The sequence below is a fragment of the Orcinus orca genome, chromosome 4 (assembly GCF_937001465.1).
Source record: "Orcinus orca chromosome 4, mOrcOrc1.1, whole genome shotgun sequence".
Classification (NCBI taxonomy): domain Eukaryota; kingdom Metazoa; phylum Chordata; class Mammalia; order Artiodactyla; family Delphinidae; genus Orcinus; species Orcinus orca.
This window is the reverse complement of record NC_064562.1, coordinates 88351957-88375087: the sequence shown is the minus strand read 5'-3', so window position 1 is coordinate 88375087 and position 23131 is coordinate 88351957. Positions and strand designations below refer to the sequence as shown.

The 23131-nt window shown below is 39.4% G+C and overlaps 1 protein-coding gene across 7 annotated transcripts in view; it reads right to left on the bottom strand.

The window, feature by feature from the left end:
- Positions 1 to 23131, bottom strand: part of ATP8A1 (ATPase phospholipid transporting 8A1) — a 240599-nt gene that overhangs the window by 10207 nt on the left and 207261 nt on the right. For all 7 annotated transcript variants that reach the window (XM_049709553.1, XM_049709554.1, XM_049709558.1 and 4 more), the window contains 2 exons: positions 8280 to 8368; positions 7148 to 7240 (listed from right to left, as the gene is read on the bottom strand). In XM_049709553.1, coding sequence (XP_049565510.1) covers positions 7148 to 7240; positions 8280 to 8368 — 182 coding nt within the window. The remainder of the gene's footprint in view (positions 1 to 7147; positions 7241 to 8279; positions 8369 to 23131) is intronic.

The window sequence follows — 23131 nt, the reverse complement described above, 5'->3', positions numbered from 1 at the left end:
ACAGCTAAGGAGAGTTTTGTCCCCAGTAGTCCAGTCAAAAGATTTCCCCACCCCCAGTTATATTTAAGTCAAATACAGACACAGAACCTGCACAATATAATTAATAAAAAATACAAACTCTACCAGTTGTGTTAGTGGCTTCTAAAATCTTGGAATTTAGACTTACTACATATAGCAAGCATGGCATTTTAGAATTAAAAAAATCAACCATTACTATACCTTTTTCCTACTTTGCACATATTCTGGTGTAAAATAATTTTTTTTAGTTATACAGAGAAATCTGAAAAATTATGCAAAGAAGAAATTTCACAGACTTTTTAATTAGAAAAATTCCATTACCACTCTAATATGGTATGAAATGTGTTCCTTAATTTCATTTTAAAATAAAAAAGCTGTTTTCAGAAAATAATTTACTAGGTAAAGTGACAAGAAAAAACACATTTTTCAATAAACGTTTAGAAGAATCTTCTCTGCAGAAACAAACCCATGTAATTATGTAACTTCTAAAAGCAGAATGTAAGAAATAATGCATCTGTTTTTCTCCCCTGCACACAGAACAGTGTTTCACCCAGTAGGGAGTCAAATACTTGTCGGATAGATGAATTTGAGTAATAATTCCAAAGTGCACTTTTAAACATCATCAATCCTCCCAATCATGCCGTTTCTCCATTGGCTGATTTATAAAACTTTGCTTTGATATCAAACACATAACAAGCATGAAGAGCTAATAAATAATCCACATGTGTTGCAGCAAATGTTTATGCAATTTTGTTTTAATCACTGGAATTGACGCAGTGGACAAACTTCCATCTTTTAGTTTCCCCACTTTAAAGCTTTAGTTAAACTGCTGTAAGTTATGTTAGTTCTGTATTTTGCCAATTTTTTTAGACCCCGAAAGGGAACAATGTTTATCATATGCAAAAAAAAGGATCATCTGCAAAATGAACTCATTGTAATTACACAAACATTTAGGCTTTTGCTGAAATAAAATATTTAGAAATGTTGACATTTGTAGTAGTCTTACACACATTTTTAAAAGTCTAGGGGTGTTAACTGCTATTTATTAGACATATTTTATTGTCACTGGGAATTAAGGCAAGAAAGCTAATTAATCTTAAAACTCCAGTGGTTTTGCAAAAATTTGTAAAACTTGTTTTTGCTAGTGAAATAAACAGATATGGGGAATGAGAAGGAGCCATTTTTACAGAGTGACTTTTCTTACTCTGCTCTTAAAATGATCTACCGTTACAGACCCGGGGACTCACAGGGACACTAAAATATGTAACCGCTTGGAGGAAGTCGGCAGCTTTAGCAGCAGGTGGTCTGATGTTGTTAGCAGAGCATCGTGGATGGGGTGCTTGGCAAGTCTCTGGTGTTTAAAACTGAAATGACCACAGAAGACTAGAGGACGGCAATGTATCATGATAGAGCTTCTTCTTCCCAAAATACGTTTTCCAGGTTTCGGGCTGGCCTTCCTGAATGCATGATACTTTAATACTACAACATGATACTTTAATATTACAATTATGGAAGCGATAAGAAGGCAGATGTGAGAATTGCCCCTTTCATATTATGGCAACCTAAATATATGAGATAATGTAATTTTGTTTTGTAACGGTTCATATAAGGCTAGTTTATCACTCAGCTGTTACATCAAGTTAATGTCTAGTGTTAAAAAAAAAAGCAGAAAAGTCTCTTTCTGGGGAAAGAAGCACACTACTGTGGAAAGAGCCTGGGCTTTGCAGTCTTACTTTGGTTTAATTCTGAGTCTGTTACTTATTAGCTGGGTCACCTTAGGCAACCTTTCTTGGACATCTCATGGAGAACAGGACAATTCCTAACCTCAGGCTGACAGGAGGATTCAGGGAGTTGTATAGCTTCAACCACAGTTACTGGTACTCAGGAACCACTCAACACTTAGAAGCACTAGTTCTTCCCACCCTTACCATCCCCCAGATCCCACGGAATTTATTATTTAAAAAACCCCAACTAGAACAGAGATCATCACGAAACAAAAGATACTCTGTGAGGCCCATTTCTGATGCCTTGGTTTATATTCAACATTACCTCAACAAGAAGTCTATTGCTGAACATGAGTTTTAACTTATAATGCCCCTCACTCCACTTCCTTAGGAAAACTACTAGGTTTTTTTTGTGTGTGTTTTGCTTTTTGCCTTGGCTACGCTGGACCTCTTGATAGAACAAAAACTCCCTCCTCAGAATATAAATGCCGTTCATGGGAGGGTGCTTAATAAATAATAACTGATGATGATTTGTATCTCTCTAGTCCTATCCCACTTTTGGAGAACTACTCATCATTTCAAAGTTATGCAGTTTCTGTACCATCAATGTTTATGGGTACTGATATCACTATCAAGCCACATTATAAAATATACTGGTAACATGTTAACATTAATAGACATGTTAAAAGTTTAGTTTTTGTTGAACAGTTTAACACAGTGTGAGGAGAAAAAAAGACTCTAGGATGCCTTCTAACTAAAACCACATCTTATTCACAACTCTCGTTCAGTAGTTTTACTCAGTTTGTAGGGTCTTTCATGTACATACCAAGCTATGTAAATTTTCGATTTATTTAATGCAATCACACAATTACCACTTACGTTATTTCCAAGCCTGTTAAAACGCTGCAACTTAGATATTTGGTGAGGTGAGGTGGAAATATACCACGTTTTAAAATAAAATTTCATTTAGAAATACTAAACAAAAAACAAACGTAAAAACTCATTTACTGTCCTGGAACATGTTGTCTTAAGGTATTTTCAGTTATCTTTGAAGAGTGGTCAATTTGCATTTGTTGTTTTATTGGGTTGTCAAGCTGTTTTCATTCATTCATGAAATGTTTTAGTGCATAGCATACGACAGCTGTCCTGTAGTAGGCAGTGGTGGTGGGGAGATGAACGATGAATATAAGAAGCCTAAGTAATCTCTGCTCTGGAGGAGGTATTTCATCGTTCTGTCATGTTTCTTTACAAATGTTGGATGGAACCCTTATCACAGGGATGAGAGTAGGCTGGGGGAAAGCATTTGATATGTCCTCCTATCCTAATCACCTCCCCCCACACCCCGCGCCTCTGCCCCAGCCTCAAAGAAATTTATGTAATCCTGATATAAAACCCAGGTGAAAATTGAAAAATATAGTTTCTTTTCTATTAGTTCTGGGGCAATGTCAAAATTGCTTTTCATTAAGATAAACAATACAGAGAAAAGCTGGGAGAGAACACCATCACCACCCCCATGACCAAATGATCTGACATCCATACTTCCCTACTGTCTTTTTTAAAGCTAAGGCTGTGGGCCACACAGTGGTGATGGACAAATTAGTAAGGACTGACCTGAAGATCCTGGGCTAAAATTCTATTTAGTAACGGCTGATGATGATATGCTGGCTAATGTCTACAGTTAGATACAAAAAATTATGAGACTCATTATTCATACTGCCTTACCATAAGATGCATTGCTTCACACACACGTGAAAGGTATCCAGTAATAACTGCCCTGTCTCTAATGAGCCCATTGTCCACAACCCCTTACTTTAAATCTTTGGGATTCTGAATTCACATTTTGTTTTGTTTTGTTTTAGAAAAAGTAATATGTTACACACAATGTGTAGATGTAATACTCCCAAGTGGCATCTTAGAGGCCCATATTCCAAAAATTAATATTCCTGCTATAAAATACAGGAATATTACATTGTAGAAAAATAAACACGATCAATGTCCTTATATTTATAGTACAAATTGTTTTGGTTTTTCCAGCAAATTTTGCTAGAAACCTATGGAAAAAATTGAATTTCAAAGCTTTTTGGACTTTGGGAATGAAGATGCTTCAGCTCCCTAGTGTTGGAGCATGTCCACATAAAGTAAAAGCAAAGAACAGGATTTCACAGCTTAAAGTCATTTTCTTAACACACAAAAATAAGCCATGGCTATACAGTATTAGGAATAAGGTTTGGCTTTATTCTCCCAATTTTTTAGACTTAAACTGATTTCTACCATAACCCATGGCTCAAAAGCAATATACTTAAATGATGAAACATACCTTTTTCCTCAAAATTTCGATGTAAAATTAAAATATATCTAATCTGCTGGAAATTATGATAAGTGGCATACTATTTCTATAAAAAGGACTAATTCTTTTAACCAAGGTGTTCCAATTTTTGAAAATGAGTAGAGATGAGAAATAAATTCTTATAAATACTAATCTGGATACGGTGCTTACAAGTAAGTTATAGTTTCTCTGACACTCTTTCATTTTACATCTAGGTTGACTTCACAGTAGTGCTTAGTGAAGATTAAAAAAATTGGGATGATCAACCCGCAAGATCTTTCTTAAGAATTGCATCATTCTATGACAAAAAAAGTAAACAATCATTAACGCTAGGCGTTACTAGTTTGGGAAGTGTAACCTATATACTTCTATGTTCTTGTTATCACATTTTAATTTAATTACCCACAGGTCAACCCCACTACTCAACTATCCTTTCACCCACCCTTTCATTCGTTCGTTCATTCATTCCTTAGTTAACTCTCTTGGCCATACATTCATCCACTCAACAAATATTGACTGAGTGCTACTACGTTCCTGGCTCTGTGGCCTGTTCTGGGTTGCAGTTAAGACCAGGACAGAGGCCTCTCCTACAAGGAGCTCCGTCTAGTAGGGGAGACGAACAAGCATAGGGCGAACAAATACACTATATCATAATGCAATAAACGTAAAAACAGAAGAACAAACAAGATACAGAGATGGCAGAATAAGAATTGATTTTATCTGTGAAAAGCTGAGGGAATTGCATTTGGACTGGGTTTTGAAAGCTAGGAATTGGATTACCCAGTCTGTAAGGGGTATCAGCTCTAGACAAGGAACAGCATGTGTGGAGACCGGGAGGCGTAAAATAATGTGGTGTTTTGGCACTCAGGGAAGCCTGGTATCACTAGAATACACAGAAATCACTATTTCTTCCTCTTTGAAAAATGCAGATGAAATTAGCTAGTTTTTTGAAATTTGACATGAGTCTTATTCTCCAAGGTTTCTGAAAGAGTTCTATCAATAAAATCTATCTGACAATTTCTAAACTGCCTTAGAATGTAGTTTGGTGTTAAGACTTTTCCAACCAGTTGCTACTTTTCCCCTTTCACAGATCTTTTTCTCCCCCTTCCTCTAGCTACCGTTTAGCAGGGAGACACCATGCCGCACTGACCATCGCCATCCTTCTCTTCACCGATTGGCAGCAACGGCAACACAGGGTCCCTACTGTACTAGGGGTTTTTGTCTGGGGTATTCAGCTAACATCTAACTTAGTCCTGAGTCCTTAAGAAAAGCTGAACAGCTGTTTTAGGCAAATGAGCTGAGCAGCAGCAGGAAATTTATCAGATGCATTTTCTTGGAGAAGCTGGTTGTCAGTTACGGCGGAATTCACTTCTTTCCTTCTAGGTTCTCTGACTTATTTAATGTAAGGGACTACACACATCACAGACTCAGGTCTTTAGGACCCAGAGGTCAGAGGTCATCACAGGGAACCCTCAGCCTGACTTATGAATTGCTGAAGTCACCGATATACTATAAACGATGGAAAACCAGTATCACATGGAGGGGCTTAACGTAGGTTTTATTAACATACAAATAGGAGAAATTTACTAAGGGTAGTAACAATGCTATCAGTAGACTTTCCCTAATAATTGTGAATAAATATTTTGGTTCACAATTTTGTGAGCTAGAACTCTTACCACATCCTTTTTACAGCTAGAGTGAAAGAGGGAAAAAAACATTTACTGAGGAACTAGTTATGAAAGGCAATAGAATAGATGTTGACTTGGAGGTGAAGGGAAGAGATGAGGAGAAGGTGGAGGGAGGAGTAGCTACACCTGTAACCGCAAAGGTAGCAGCCCATCAGGTACACAGGGACACCGACTCGGAGAGGCTACGAACTGTCATGTTAGCGGCAGGCTAGTTTTGCTGCCATCCTACGTTCTTGAAAAGCAGCAGCAGGAGGCAGAATAGTGCATGGTTAGCAACAGGGTTTCTAGAATCAACTGACATGGGCTCAAGGCCCAGCGTGGTCATTTCTGACCTTGAGAACCTGGTCTGTCTAAGCCCCGGTTTCCTCATCTGGAAAAACTGGGGATGATGGATTTGTACAGGGTCGTTGCAGGAGTGTAATGCAATAGTACCTGTGAAGTGAGGAGTGCAGCACCCAGCACGTGGTGCTGTTATTTTTAAGTGCTGTTATTTTTAAGAGAGGCACAGACTGGCGTGTGACGTGCTCCTTCGGCCTAATGAGAGCACGAGAGGGCTGGAAGCCAAGGTCTCAGCCTGAGTTCCCAGTCTGACACTCCACTGTGTCAAATTGACTAACAACAGTGAACCACGATGAAGGTGACACAGACCAGGGCAAAACGTTTCCTATGGTTGAGACAAAACTTTAGCTCACTTTAGTGTGATGAAAGACAGAAAGAATAAATTCCTCGTATTTTCTTCATAATTGTGGTGTATCACAGAGTGCTTTCATATAAGTTTAAATTCTTTTCTATAACGTTTTGTGAAATTTAGTCAATTCAATTAGCTTTCTAACCTTGCTTTTTTGCGGGGCGGGGGGCGGTAAGGAGGACTTGGAAGACATAACTGACTTCATATATGACAGACATATGCCCAGGTCAGTTCCTAACAATGTACTGAACCACAAAGGTAACTGTGGGAGAGCTGACTTTATGTCAAGCTCTGATTTTGACTATATTCTACTGTGTTATTTGTTTTCTTTTTCAGTTTAATAATAAACACTATTTGTACCTACCATTTATTGAGTGCTCATTAAGCACCAGATGGCAAGCCACCTGCTTTATCCACAGTATTTTATCCAATTGTCACAACTGGCCATGAGGGAGGTATTATCACTCCCATTGTACAGATGAGAAAATTGAGGCTCAGCAGCACTAAGCAACTTGGCTAAGGTCACCTGCAGCTTAGCGAAGAAAGATGTGATCTGAATCTGCATCTCTCTGACTGCAAAATTTGTCAGTGACACTGCTAGCTCCATGTTAACAGATAAATACGTTTAACTGCTTATTTCCAACCACTAGCAAAAGACATTTAAAGTTCACTTGGAAAAGAACATATTCAGGGCATATTTTACCTTTTCCCAAGCACAACTGCTCCTGGGTCTTGAGATTTTGCCTCCAGCTCCTGAACTTCATCCACTAATGTTTTAAAAGCAGTCCTCTTGATACTGCCAAAAAAAAAAAGGGGAGAAGTATTCGTGTAAAGATTTAAGACTTTATGAAACTAGTTTTGATCATGCTGCTGCTAAGTACAACAGTAACCAGTGTACAAGCAATTTTTCCATAGAATCTAAAAAACTACAGTAGGCACTTCCCTGGTGGCGCAGTGGTTAAGAATCTGCCTGCCAATGCAGGGGACATGGGTTCGAGCCCTGGTCTGGGAAGATCCCACTTGCCGTGGAGCAACTAAGCCCGTGTGCCACAACTGAGCCTGCACACTAGAGCCCGTGAGCCACAACTACTGAGCCCGTGTGCCACAACTACTGAAGCCCGCGAACCTAAAGGCTGTGCTCCACAATAAGAGAAGCCAATGCAATGAGAAGCCTGTGCACTGCAACGAAGAGTAGCCCCCGCTCGCTGCAACTAGAGAAAGCCCGCGACCCCAACACAGCCAAAAATAAATAAACAAATTTATTAAAAAAAAAAAAGACTACAGTAATTCTGGGCATTAATATAATTATAGAAACAATAGTCATAAAATAAATCGTTTACGTTTACAATATTAAAACTCTCAGTTATTACATAAGCATCACATTAACTAACATTAATGATATCTTTTTTGTGGGAAGAGAGGATACTTTAAAACTTATAATCCTTGAGAAAGATTAGTAAAGTTGTAGTTTCTTCTATTCTGTTTTATACATGTTTAGAATCAGGCAAGCAAAAATTCCCTTTCACAACTACTGTTCACTAAAAATTTATATATATATGTATTTGGAGGTAAAAGAATTTTTTCTTCTACCTTGAATGGGTTTTTCAGGCTGATTAACAAAAATGTTAATTGAAGCTACCTGCTTTACTTCTGTTCGCTCTTTTAAACTAACTTAGTTTTCTAATTCTTCAATCACTCCTTTCTTCTTTATGTAGAATTAATATTACTAATTCCTATTCTGTAAGCTCTACACTAGAGTTAATGTTACAACGAGAGAAATCTGAGGATTAATATGCATCTGTGTTGTTAATGACATAACTGAGCATTATACTTACACTTTGTACACCACGTCAAGAAGCAAAGATGCCACAGGGATAAATAACAGGCCTGTCCAAAAGACTCCGGAACTGAACAACATGGCTGCCTGAGTAAAAGCATCAGAAACAGTATTACTTTAAAAACCAAGAAACACATCATTCATGTTTAGTTTTCATATGATTTCAAGTAAAATAATTTTAAGAATCTCATTCTGCAAGACAGTATACGATAACTCTGAATTCACACTTGTGAAATATTTGGAATTAAAAGCCAAACATATTAAAACATGCATTTACTACATTTCTTTTTTTCCTTCAAGTAGCTAATACAACAGAGTTTTATCATGTGCCAAATCTTTTCATAGTTTTATGTGAAATTTTTATTATTGTGATCAAAATAATGGAGTAATAAACTTTGACCTTCTTTTATAACTTAGAATATAAAAATTGATCTTTTTGAGCAAACTTCAAACATACACTGGATTAAATTCTCTTATAATACAACATGGAAAATCAATCCTAATTAAAAGCTACATTTACTATTGCTGGCACATAAAAATTTGCTTTTCTAAAATATTGCATGATACTAAAAGATCATCCAGATAAATCATGAATGCAGTATAAACAAATTAATTAAGGAATCTATGAAAAATAACAATTTGATATTAGATAGGAATAATATTAATTTTTGTTCAAAGATTTACATAACTTGTTTCGGTGCATCCTGTTATTGCTAAAGTCAAGCCAAACGTTTAGTATGTAAAACCCAAATAAAAATGTATTAAAATAACTTTAAGCATTCCTTTGTATTAAATCCCAAATTGCGATATCAGAGCCTTTGGGGTTGCAAAGAAAATGATTCTATAATAAAAATCAACAAATTCTATTAGTTATTTGCGATTCTAATAAAAAAATCCCTTTATAATGTAATTAGATTACTAGAGCTTAAAAGGGATAGTGTCATATAATAAAACCAAAAGGGATATTTTGCTTCACTTCGAGTCTATTTGTTTATCAAGAATAAATTTGCAGTACCTATTTAAATCCATAGACGTATTGTTATAACTCCATTCTGAAGTAGCCAACCAACGCACACACATTTACATCCCATTAAAACTCACGCAAGAAATTTTTTTTTTTAACTAGGTCCGGAATTAAAAATGATTTAGAGTTTAATTCGTATAGGCAGGTTCACAATTACACATAAACAATAAACATAACATAAACATAACAAAACATAAACATAAATCAATCAATCCTTATCAAATACAAAGATTACTAATTTTAAGTTGTGTTTCAGATTACCTATTCATTTTGACTCTCAACTGGAGACCAGGAGCTGCTGTTTAAAATTTTTTCTACATGAACACAAGCTTATTGATACGGACTCTTGGTACGAGGATACTCAGGTTTCCCTCTATCTAGGCTGACACAGCTCTGAACACAACGTTAAAATAAGAACATGCTATTACCCAAAACTTCAGAAAGTAAATGTTGCCACGTGGATTCAATGGAATAGCACCCACATTGTAGATACCACCAAGACGAAAGATATTCACATAAAAGTCATTTTATTTTATAAGCAAAACATGATCTTCGACATGCTTGCTGACATCCTCAATAGTGAAAACCAACAATAACTGTGTAATAGGAAATGTCCATCAAGTCAGTGGGTTTTGTTTAGTTGGAAGGAAGCTTTTGAGTTAGGTAATGACTGCAAAACGGCACATTTCTTTTTCCTTCTACGGGAAAAAGGTAAGATGAGATTCTAAGTCATGTAACTGAAAATACCTCTTTTACTTGGCTTAATTTTATAATCTCTTTTAATTTGGGGGCAAGAGAAGAAAGATTTATTCTCGCCTTTGCCACCCTGTATCAAATGTCCACTGGTGGTGAAGGAGGCCGCTAATTCTGACCATTGTAATGTTAACTATGACGGGGAGACTGGCGCCCACTATTCAGTCCACCAGCCTTTGGCTTTGCAAATGAACGCCATGCATTGAAGGGAAAGAAGTTTTTCTGCGTCATATCTGAAAGCCTGTCAGATTTTTTTTTCTTTTGCAGAGTTAATCCAAACCTAAAAGATTTAAAGCCGACATTCGCATTAAAGACAGAGAGCCTCTTTGTATTTTTTGGATGAAGGCGGGGGGGGGGGGAATAAAATCCCACAGAGGTATTTCCTTCCTTTCTGTACAAGAAAGCTCCCCCTCACTCTGTAGAGACCATTTTTGTCTTTAACTTTTCACATCTCTCCACTCGCAGGCAGGTCGGCTGGGAAAAGACGCCCGATCCCGCAGACAATGGGGGTGGGGGGTCAGGAGCCGCCTGTTCGGGGCCGGGCTCGCGCTCCCTCCGCCAGCGGCTGGCAAGTCGCTCCTAACATGGGAGATTGGGGGGCCACGCCAAGCAGCCCCGACGCCCCTCCTCGAGGTCCTTTGAAACCAAATGGAATCTGCCACAAAAGTGCCTCCCGGGGGACTTGAGAAAGGATCAGCCCAGGGAGCTGCAAAGCCAGTACACTTGAGGGCACAGGTCCTGCTCCGGGAACAAACAATTGCTTGTCTGCAGAGCGATGCTGTCTCAGCATCGGGCCACGCGGGCTTCAAAAATGAACCATCACTGCCTGAAAACGCAAGCTGCGGCAGAGGAATGAGGAATTGTTTTGAAATTTCCCTGTGAACTTGCAGAGAAAGAACGTTTGAGAAAATCCTAGCTCACGTGCAGTTAGCTAAGCCGAGGGGCTTGAGCAGATAAGAGGGCTTACCTTCTGACCCACAGTGAGGTGACCCCTTGGTACCCACGTTCCCACACAGAGAGGAACACTTACTTTTTCACCTGCAGTGTCTCCCATGTTCAGTCTTGGAGGAGAGAATTTCGATGCGCTACCTGCCTACAAACTTTCAGCAATGCACTTTTTAAGTCTGTCCCTCCTTTTACCCTATAAATGTCCAAGTGGGGAACTAGGATGCTGATTCTTCGCTTAAGTACAGACACTATCTAAATAAGAAGGCTCCCTGGGGAGTCCTAAAACTATATCCCCGGACCCCAACTAGAGCAGGGCTGGTGATAAACAGCCCTGGAAGTGGTGGTGGCTCTGCCTGTCCCAGCTCTCAGAGATGGAGGGAGTAACTTCGGGGTCTCTGCTTCCTCAGCTGTAAAGTGGATTGTAAGAATTAAACCAATAATGTTTATAAAGTGGCTGCTTTTATTACTACCACTGATTATTAACAAACGTTCCTTTCTTCATTTTAATTTTCAAATTCCTTTAAACACTCGAGTCTTGTGTTCTTTTCAGTAATCTCTCCCATGAGCTTCAAGGAAGGAAATTTTTATCACAACATCAAATTAAGTGTAAGTTTATAAATGTCATGGTTTTCATCACATTAACATCACAGTATATACTCATCTCAAGACTGAAACTGGCCGAGTAACTGAACCCTAATAAATTGCCATTCATCTCAATTTGCTAATGTAGGAAATGGAGATAAAATTGTTTTCATAAAAATTATTAAAGATTGCATGGGCACAATATATTAATTTGGAAGGGAAAATTCAGAAAACAGTGCCGTAAAACTTGGTTAGTTTCTTCTGTCGGGGGGGGGAGGGCAGCAAGATAAATTAATATAAATAATATAAATACCAGAGGAGTTACGAGTTAATGTTAATAACAACAACAAAAAAACAAGCAGTGATTATTAAGTGTCTAGATAAAACTTTATAAAAGGACTTTCTAAGCTTAAAAACAGTGGGAAAAGAGCTATAAAAAGAAATGCTTTAAAGAACTGACCCATGAAAATGGAGAAGTTCCACGTGTTCAAAAAGAACTTAACTAAAAAATAAATGATACATAAGAACTTGGGAAAATGGCTGCCATAAGTATATGAAATTCTGCACTAAAACCTGATTATAAAAATAGACCACTTATCTTCATAAGAATAGCTAAGATTCCAACAGACAGGCAAAAGACCTGAGAAGGTATTCACAAAAGCAGCAGCAAGTAATCAACAACATGGAAAAATGCTGGGCCTCTCTGTAGTCACAGAAACATTACCAAATTAGATCAGATTTAAACAATTCATGATCACACTTGGGGGAGTGGGGAGGTATGGTGAAACAGGTATGTGGAGTAATTTACATTCCCATCAGCAATGTACTTGCCTTTGGGAAAGGTAATTGACATGTGCATCAAGAACATAAACATGCATTCCTGTTAATTTGATAATTCAACTTCTGGGACTATGTGTTGAAATCTGGTACAGCTTTTACATACAGGTTAATATCCTATGAAACTGTTCTGTGGTCACTAGTCCTGAAAGCACTCCCTCCAAAAGCCTGTCATGGCCCAAGGCTTAGTAAAGGTATAAACAAACCACAGCATACCCTTCCTGGAGAGTCACAGGGCAGAGTAGCGTGTTTAAGGCTTTGAGAAATCACAGTAAAGAACCTACTGAAGAGTTTTTAAAATCAAGGTTTCCAAAATACATTTATCGACCATGGAACACTTTTTCCTATATACTGCTTTCTAACATCCCAAGGAACTAATTTTGCGGAATGCAAATATTCATTGTGCGTTTTTTTAAAAATAGTAAAACATCAGTGAAAACTAACAGGAAAAACTACGTGGCTGGTTAAGTAAATGTACGTCTATATGAGATAATACTGTCCAAGCTGTTAAAGATGCTGTTCAAAGAGTGTAATTGTTAGGAAGCTGATTGTTTGGACAAGTCCTGAATAAAGGGAAAGGTAGACTATCCTGGCATTCTCTCAGGAGCCTTCTGTTATCATATACACACACTCCCTGGGAAGGTTGGAAGTTTCTATTATCTACATGGGGATCAGTCACGGTCTCTCCCTGTGGCTTAGATCTCTTGCCCGTGCTTCAAACACAGACCAGCCAGCTCTGAACTTGAATGTCAAAGAGGCACTTCAAACTTAATACATTCCCCAACTGAACACACACTGTCTTCCTCCCAGACCTGCTCCTTCTTCGTGCAATCTCTTCAGGGAAGTTTCATCACCACCTGCCTGAGACGGAAGCTGGGCTCTATTCTTGAACTGCCTCTTGATACTATATCTGCTTTATCACCAGGTTCTGTTGTGCTTTAGTATCTTCAGACCTATCTACTTCTCGCTCACCCTGCTGCCATTACTCCAGTCCAAAACTTGCCTGTCCTCCTAATAGCCTCATGCGTGGACTTGCTGACTCCTGTCCTGCTCTGCTTCTAGCCAGTCCCCCCACTACAGCCAGAGCCACAGTGCAAATTAGCTTTGAGCAGTTCTTGGATTAAACCCTTTCAGTGGCTTTATACCACCCTCAGGATGGAGTACAAAAATCCGTAATATGATTTCATGACCTCTCCTACCTGACTTCTGATTACGTCCCCTACATCATCTCTCAAGCCAGCCCCCATCTCTAGCTTCACAAAGTGTTTCAGATTTTGGAATCTGCCCAAGCTTACTCTCGTCCTTGGACCCTGTATCTGTGACTCCTGCTTGCTCTTTAGTTTTCACATCAGATGTCACTGCTTTCCTTAGACTTGGGTTAGCTGACCCTACTTTGTGCTTCCACTTTGGTGGTAACTATTACCCATTTTCTAGTTACAGACTATAATCCCTGTAAGAGGAAGAAATATATCTTGATGAATTCTTACAGCCCAAGTGCTTAACCACCAGCCAGGTGTTCAATAAATAATTGTTGAATAAATAAGTTCTTACAACTTAGTGTTTAGAGCGATTAAAGGTCAAAAAACACCAGAGCCTTGGGACTATATTCCTGAGATGTTGTTTGGCTTTCTTGTGCTCTGGCATGGAGTTATTCTGGGAGCAGTTATAACTAGATATTTATGTGATTTGGGGAGAGAGGAGAAGGGCTTGATTCAGCTCCCTAACCATCCTTTTCCAATAGAGGTCATTTTATCTGTTACAAAGGCTGAGTGACATGCATTAAAAGCTAAGTATGTTAAATTACCTTCCCCATCCCCCTTTTGAATCAACAGAAATATTTTGGCAAATCCAGGGAAAGTATGATAACTAAAAGTAACAATTTTTTTTGTTGGGGGGGGCAAGGAAGGGATGTAGAATGGGCAGGAAGAGAAGGAAGGTCTCATACCGGCATTAATGAAGACTTAACTACACAACGTGACTATTTTGCTACGTTAAATAAAAAGAATATAAAACCCCAGTCTTCCCTGTCTCGGCAAATATAAACTTTATCCTTCCAGCTGCTCTGGCCAAAAAACTTGCTTTTCCTCCTTTTCTCTCAGACCACACTTCCAATCCATTGGTAAATCTGATCTGCTCTATTTCAAAAAAAAATCCACATATCAATGTTTATAGCAATATTATTCACAATAACCAAAAGGTGGAAACATCAACAGATGAGTGGATAAACAAAACGTGGCTTATAAATATCACGTGCTATCGTTCAGCCTTAAAAAGGAATGAGATTCTGGCGCAGGCTACAAACAGATGAACCCTGAAGACATTTCGCTAAGTGAAATAAGCCAGATACTAAAGGACAAATATTATAGGATTCCACTTACAAGGGGTACCTAGAGTAATCAAGTTCAGAGACAGAAAGTAGAATAGTGGCTGCCAGGGGTTGGGGGGAAGCAGTAACGGGGAGTTATTGTTTGATGGGTCTAGAGTATCAGGCGGGGAAGATGAAAAAGTTCTGGACGTGGATGGTGGTGATGGTTGCACAACACTGTGAATGAGCTTAATACCACTCAACAGTACACTGAAAAATGGTTAAAATGATAAATAGTAAGTCATATATATTGTATCAAATAAATTTAAAAATTAAAGAGATTCTGGGGCTTCCCTGGTGGCGCAGGGGTTGAGAGTCTGCCTGCCGATGCAGGGGACACGGGTTAGCGTCCCGGTCCGGGAGGATCCCACATGCCGCGGAGCGGCTAGAGCCGTGAGCCATGGCCGCTGAGCCTGCGCGTCCGGAGCCTGTGCTCCGCAGCGGGAGAGGCCACAGCAGTGAGAGGTCTGCGTACCGAAAAAAAAAAAAAAAAAGCAAAAACATCAATTTTTACTGATATGGGAGGTATTCAGAGGAAGAGGCAAGGCTTCAGCTAGCCAGGCAAGGGAGGGTGCATTGTCTATGACCTGCTTCCTACTCCCGGTTCACCAGCTGATCAGAAAGTGAAGAATAAGAATTTAGGGAAATACTGTGTGTGGACACGTTTGTCACCATGGACATTGCAGAGTCGGGAGGCATCTGAGGGGACATACACTCAATGGTATCTGTCTAAACGGTACAACTAAACAAGTTATAATAAAGCTGCCCTTTTCAGTCACACTCTAACCTTTTTCTGCACTTAGAATTATTTTCCTAGGTTAGATCACAATCACAAGGAGATGTATTTTTTTTTCTTTTCCCCCAAACAGTTCTCTAATGGAAAGAAGTGATTTAATAGTGATCCTCTTATTCAGAGACATGGTATGTTTATTTATTCAACTCATTTAAAAAATATTCTCTCATTTTTGTCAAATTTTCCAGTTTTTTTCCCCATTAACCATACACACATCTGGCTAAAGTCTCTCGTTGCTGTTGTGAATGAGACCTTTCAAATTTTTTGGGTAGGAGGGCTATTTATCTTTGAGATTTAGGGCTTTTCCAAGGGAGTTAGCAAGTTTTGGAGAAAACTCCAAAAGCTTATATTACATATAGCTTGTATATCCTGTTATGTGCTTCTTAGGATTTGGTTGGGTGTGGTGTCCAAGAGTTTAATTAAATCTGAGTTTAATTGTTCTTTCTGGCTCTGGCTGCTTTGAAACATCCTGGTAGAGCAACTCTTCAGAGATGATCTGTACTGTGATGTGGTTTTGTGACCCTCAGAACCCACAACTCCCACTTTTCTTTTGTTTCAGAGTCATCTACCAAGTTATGAGATCATTTAACTTCTCTTGCTTCCTCCTATGTTTCAGTTAACCCTTCTGGTCTCCTCTGGAACCATCTTCTTCATGAAATCATTTTCATCAAAAGAAAAAAAAAGCAGTACTCAACTTCAGGTTATGCAGGTATTGTTTCTTTTCATACAAACTTTCTGGACCTTTCCCACCAAGTTGTGGCTCTTCCCTCTTTACTGCTCCTCAATGCTTCATCTCTGCTGTATCAGCTGAATGTTTCTTTGGAAAAGGTAGACTCTCTTGCTGTATTTCACTTTCAGTCCCATCTCATCCCACCGCAGTTACCCACATGGTATCTCCTCCTCCAGCTCCCTTTCTCAGGGGACTGGGGAGGCTGACTCACTGAGCCTACTCTTTAGTACCCTGAAAGCTGAAACGCACAAGGTTAACATCTATATTTTAATGGCAAAATATCAATGTTATATACACAGAATGCTTTTTTTTTTTTTTTTGGCGGTATGCGGGCCTCTCACTGCTGTGGCCTCTCCCGTTGCGGAGCACAGGCTCCGGACGCGCAGGCTCAGCGGCCATGGCTCACGGGCCCAGCCGCTCCACGGCACGTGGGATCCTCCCGGACCGGGGCACGAACCCGTGTCCCCTGCATCGGCAGGCGGACTCTCAACCACTGCGCCACCAGGGAAGCCCCACAGAATGCTTTTAACTGCATCGAAATTGTGCCTTCTCCTGGCAACACTGCCACTGATGTATGGAAACGACATCAGATGATCAAAATCAACTCTGCTTTCAGATATTATTGTGTTATTTGAATGTAAACTTGCAAAGGTTTCTTAAAGTGTCTTTGTGACCAAAGCCTGGGAAACACCATGGCGTGACAGAGATTTCCAAGTTGTGGGAGCCTTTCTCAGAAATTTAACCCTTTCTGTCTGAATTCGTTATAGTACCTGGGCATGGAGTTGAACTGAGAGGTACATAAGCACAACTGGGTCAACACTAAGTGGTGAACTCTGCACTTTAACCAGAGAGAAATTTCAAGCTAATGCGAACTTTGGCTTGAAGAGGTGAACTTCCACTGAAAGTCTTCAGTGGCTACACATCTTGGGTAGTGAGGCTCAAAACATCCCTCGGATAAAACCCAAAGACAGAGGAATACCCATGCCAAGTTCTATGGTCTGGAGCTTATCACTGAGAAAGGTCTTTGATGTCTTATTTTAGCTCAACAGAATTCTTGCAAATTTTCAATTATATTATGTGATATATATTCATGCCAAAATATAAAAAATGTTCTTCATCACTCACTAGCTTATTACTAGCATTTATATATCACGTCCTCTGACCTGAATCTGTGTTCTATGGCCTCAGGTACCTTCTGGAATACTATGTATTTCATAAGGAATTGCAATCTGCCACAGCTTAATGTAATGATGTAAATACATTCGGGTAACTTTCTGTGATCTGGTCTTGGCTACACTTTTCAGTTCCAGCTCCCTCAGGAACCCCAACTTCCCTCTTTGCTTGGGCTGCTCTCTAGCTGGAAGGCCCTTCTTTCTCTTGGCTTCCTGCACAGTGTGGGGAACAGCAGTACCAAGAAACCTTTCTAAACTCTCCGAACTGTAGCCTGGGGGTTGAGTGCCCTCTCCTCTGCTAGCCCCTGCGAGTCCTGATCAAAATAACTAGCGTCTTACATTCTAATGATCTGTTGATCCGTTGGTTTACTCACGACTCAAGCTCCTTAGAAGGACTCTCTTTTTTCAACTTTTGATCCACTGACACCCAGTATAGGTCCTGACACAAGGCACTCCATAAATCTCAGTTGAATTGAGCTAAATTGGACTCTTATATGGGATGAATTATTACTTTCTCCATAAAAGTAGATAGAGCAGAACACCCAGAAAATAACTAAGGAGAAGGGTGTTTTGGATAAACCCCAATATGTTTGCAATTATACCAGAAGCTCTTGATTACTCAGAGACAAAGAAAACCCTTGGTTTGGATTATCCTAAACAAACAAACAAAAGTCTTAGAAAATATGCAAATTGTTCCAAACAAAGAAAATCTTAGAAAATATGCAAATCAGATGCCAGTTCACAGCGTTTATGTGCTCTTTTTCCCCTTGGACATTCCTGGGTGGTGGTGAGGAAATGAAGAAGGCGTGATCACCCTGCGGGACTAAGAACCAATATTCAATCTGGTTGAATGATGCAAAAAACAACCTTTGCATCTCCACCCTCCGGAAATAAATGATTAAAAGAGATGTTCAGAGGAAAAGGAGGAAGAGCTAGTTGGGACCTAGATCAATCAGAAGCTAACTTTTTTTTTTAAAGTAAAATTTGACTGTGTATCAATATATACTGAGAATTGAACATGCAAAAATAGTCCTTCTAAAAAGGAATCAAGAGCACTAGAAAATGTATGGCTCTGAAACTTTATTTTCTAGGGATATAGTTCCCAGAATAGTAGAAGTAATTAAGAACAGAATTTGTTTTGCTTTGTTTTATTTTAATCTTCTTTATTGTGCTGTTTAAAAAACTTAAAAGTACCAGAAAAATGAGGACAAAATTAGTAACAAAATATTCTTTTTTATTATGAGAATTATAATTTTAAAATGTTCTGATGTTACTGGAGAAGTTGTATAAGATAGGGCACCTTATCTGAATGCTCAGTATGTTTACTTGTTATATCATTCTTACAAGGTTTTATAATTTTGTGATGGCTCTGTATTTTATCTTCTTAAAAACCATCTCGTAAAGCATCAATTCTTTGATTACTAGTAATTCAATCTGTGAAACATAATGGCCTATATTTCAGATTGTAGGAAGTTTTTTTCTTTAAAAAATTTATTTTCCTGCTTTATTGAGATATAATTGACGTATAACATTACATAAGTTTAAGGTGTGCAGTGTGTTGATTTGATATATTTATACATTGCAAAATGATTACCACTGTAATATTAACTAACACCTCCATTCCGTCATCTAATTACCATCTGTTTTAGGAAATTATATTTTAAAAACTCGAAACTTCAAAAACCATTTACCTATGGACATATAAAAGCTAATATATGGCTGAGTAATATTCCATTGTATATATGTGCCACATATAGCTGATTCACTTCGTTGTACGGCAGAAACTAACACAACGTTGTAAAGGAATTATACTCCAATAAAGATGTTAAAAAAAAAAACCTAACATATGGCTTATGTTGAAAATTTATTGACTTTCATGGCAGAGACTTCTAGTTGCCTCCCAGTATATCTCCTCTCCCCTTCTGAGATGCAACCACTTGAATCCTGGCTGAACACCTTCTCCTCTAGCTCAGACTATGTTCCTCTGGCTGTCTTACTGCAGCTAGGTATGGCCATGTGACTAGCTTTTGGCTAATGAGAGCTAAGAGGAAATGTGGTGGGCAATGTCTAGGAGAGAACTTCAAGGAGAAAGGGTTAATCCTCCTTTCCTTTCTTGTTGGCTGGAATGTTGATAAAATGGCTAGAGCTTAAGCAGCCATTCTGGACTACGAAGAAGGACACGAAAGTTGACAGTGCAGCAAGATAGAAGAAATCTGGTCCTGGATGACTGTGCAGCTGCCATACCAGTCTGGAACTACCTGACACCACTGGACTTTTTTTCACATGAGAGAGAAATGTTTCTATCTTGTTTAATCCACAGTTACTTCTTTTTTTAACGTAAAAAAATATGCCATAAAATAACTTGCTTTGCATGATACCTGCTAGGGAGCCTTAGTGATAACTTGGAACCAAGCAGCTTTTGACCTCATTGATGATCTCTTTTCCTTACCATCTCATGGAATGCAAGAATTGTGTCCAGTTGTGAGCTTTGTTGAAGTAGATGGCACAGTGACATTCATGGTTTCTTTTATGAGCATTTTTGATTGCTCCCTGGCACGCAACTCAAAAACAAGCTGTACTGGTCTTATGAGCCAGAGTGCTGTGCTTATAGGGGTGACATGTTTTCTGCCCATCTCACCGGCTCCATCTCATAGCACTCTTTCCCACTCTCTGCTCTAGCTACACTGACATTTTAGTCTTTGAATCTACCAGGCTCATTCCTGCCTCCGAGCTTGGGCACGGGCTGTTCCTTCAGCCCTATAATGTTCTTCTTCACATGAAGGCATCTCCACATTATTGGAGTTTCCGCTTAATCATCTGTTCTCCAAAAACACCTTCCTGGAGCAGCCATTACATCCCTGTCCCTTACTATATCATCCTGTTTTCTTCCTATCATTTTGTGAAATTATCTTTAGTCGTTCAACATTTAGTCATTTGTTAACAGACTCAGTGACTGTTTCTCCCTCTCCTTGCTTCTCTCAGCCTGAACGCTAATGGGTATCTTGTCTAATTAACCCATTACCTTGACACGGTGCCTAGAGCCGATTAAGCACTCGATAAATAATTACGGAATGAACGAACGCGAGAATGCACTGACTCTAGAGAACAGCCAAAGTTCTGCCGTACTAAGAGCAGCTTTGCTCAGCTTTCCATGCCTTGTTCACTGCCATGGCACTCGGGGTGCACCACATCATCCCTCACATTTATGACGTCAACAGCTCATTGATGAAAAAATGAGACCCTTAAGGGAAGTGACCAATTCTGTTCACCCTCTGCATCCTCCACTGCCTAACAAAGAGCCCGTAACACACATACACTAGAGACTCAAGATATATTTGCTCTGTATGGTAGGAAAGGGTGCTGTGTCTACAAAAAGCAATGCCAGCTCTCACAGTGACTCTAAAGAGAGCTTTAACTTTAAAATGTGTGCCAATGTCCTGACTGGCCATTGCATTTGTCACATCCATGTCTCTCGTTGCTTCTCAGTGTTTCTACAAGGCTTCTCTTTACAAAATGGGCTTGGAAGTGGCCATGCAGCCAGCTTCTTTAAGACCCGTGATGGTGTGCCTGTCTCATTCACTGTCAGGGCCCTGACCAATGGCATGTTTTACTGGATGGAATCCCAACTGTTGGCTCATTGAAGAGCATCTGACAGAGTTTAGGGTTCTTGTTCCCTCCAGGCTACTTGGCTAAACCCAGTAATCTTGCATGAAACTCCTTCATATCGTAACACTGCTCCACCCTATCCGCAAGGCCTGGTCTTGTGACCAATAAATTATTACACGCTATCTAGGTAATTAAAAGCTGAGAGATGAATCAGGACTATTTTAAACCAGGAAATTCCTCATATGCAAAGTAATTCATTATGCTGGTAAAATGGGCAACAGCACAACTTAGGAAAATCGTATCACTAACGTGGTTTATTAATACCTTTCCTACAGGGGTGACACTAAAAGGGTTCAACAAAGATTTTTATTGTTTTTCAGAGAGACTTTACTAACCTCAATCAAGAGATCTGAAATTCTGTAAAACACATGCTCGTTCCCTAACTTCAATTTCCTTCAGTAGTTTTATAGATCCCTCAGGCCAGGGAGAGCAGAACCAGATGCGCTTGGGAAGACTTTACAGTGTGTGTCTGCAATGCCGCGATACATTGAAAAGCTCTGCCGATACTAAGCTTCTGCTATAAATCGTGATAGGAAATGATCCTTGGTGTAGCGTGCTTTTTACTTTGTAATCTGGTCTACTAATCATAGTGCCTAAAATATCTTCTTCTGGAAATTCGAAAAATACCCAGTAACATCATCTAGACAAGTTGAAAAAGCAGGCCAGCATATGTTTACATAACATAGCACTTCTCCCCAGGGCCTACCTTGCCCCGTAAATCGTGGTACTGGTGTGAAAAAATAGAAGTCAGGTCTGAAGGAAAAAAAAAAGCCTCCCCTCAAATCACAACCATATTTGTGAGAGGACAGGAAGACAGAGACAAATTTAAAGTTGCAGTCATGCTTGCCACGCTATTTCCTTTTTATTTTCCTTTGCTAAATAATTTCTTATTGTCGCATTTTCCACCTTTGTAGAATCCGCTCTCCCCCTACCCTGATGTCATAATTCTTTTTTAATTGTTAAATAGTTCAGTCATTTGTGGTACTGGGATACTTGTTAATCATTATCATTCGAATCATTAGTAGGGGGCAGAGATGTAGAATTACTGTAGTGGGAACAACGCTATAGGAAGGAGTGTTTCCCAAGTGGCAACACCCTGCCCACCAACTGAGAACAGCCCTCCCTAGCTGCGTCTGGAGAGACTGCAGTCTGCCCTAAACGCTCAGGTATCTGGGGGATGGATTTCTGGTAACTTCAGGCATGCAGAATGTGCTGAAGGAAGGGGGAAAGAAACGATGCCTGATCAGTGATACAGGCAGCTGGACACAGCTGAAGACGGAAATATTACATGCAGATAACGGATGGCTTAGTTTACCAACCAGATGGAAGTAAGTACTTAGATTGGGGCACTGACACTAAAAGGAATTTATACCTTCGAAGTTGATAAGGCTGGGAGAAAAATGTAGAGGAATGAAAAGGTGAGAGAAGAAATGTAAAAGCGACAGAGAACAGGGTGTATGGTGGTTAAGGGAAAAGACTGGCTGGGTTCCAACAGCAGCTCAGATACTTACGAGCTGACCTTGGGAAAATTATTTAACCCCTCTGTGTCAGTGAAATGCGTAATAGGAACTACCTCACAGTGTTGTGTTAAATGCTCAATGTTAAACGACTGAAGACATGAAAAGTACTTATGACAGTGACTGACTCTCAGTAAATGGGGCCCTGCTACCATCTGAGTGGCAACTGTACATTCTCTGATGATGTGGTTTTCAATTTCATATATATATATGTATATATATAGTCATCATCGCCAGATTTAAAATGAGATGTTAATTGTTCGATCCAATTTTCCTTCCCGGATAAGTTTTTCTTTCCTATCTCTGTCGGTTTTGAAAACATAATACCAGAAGAGGAGGGGCCCAATTCCAAACAGAGCTCCTAAAAGTGAGGAGCTCTCAGGAGTGGGTCTGAAATTTGGGATAGATATTTTCTCATCCTGCATAGGTCCAATGAGTCAAGGCAGGATCTTCAATGACCCCA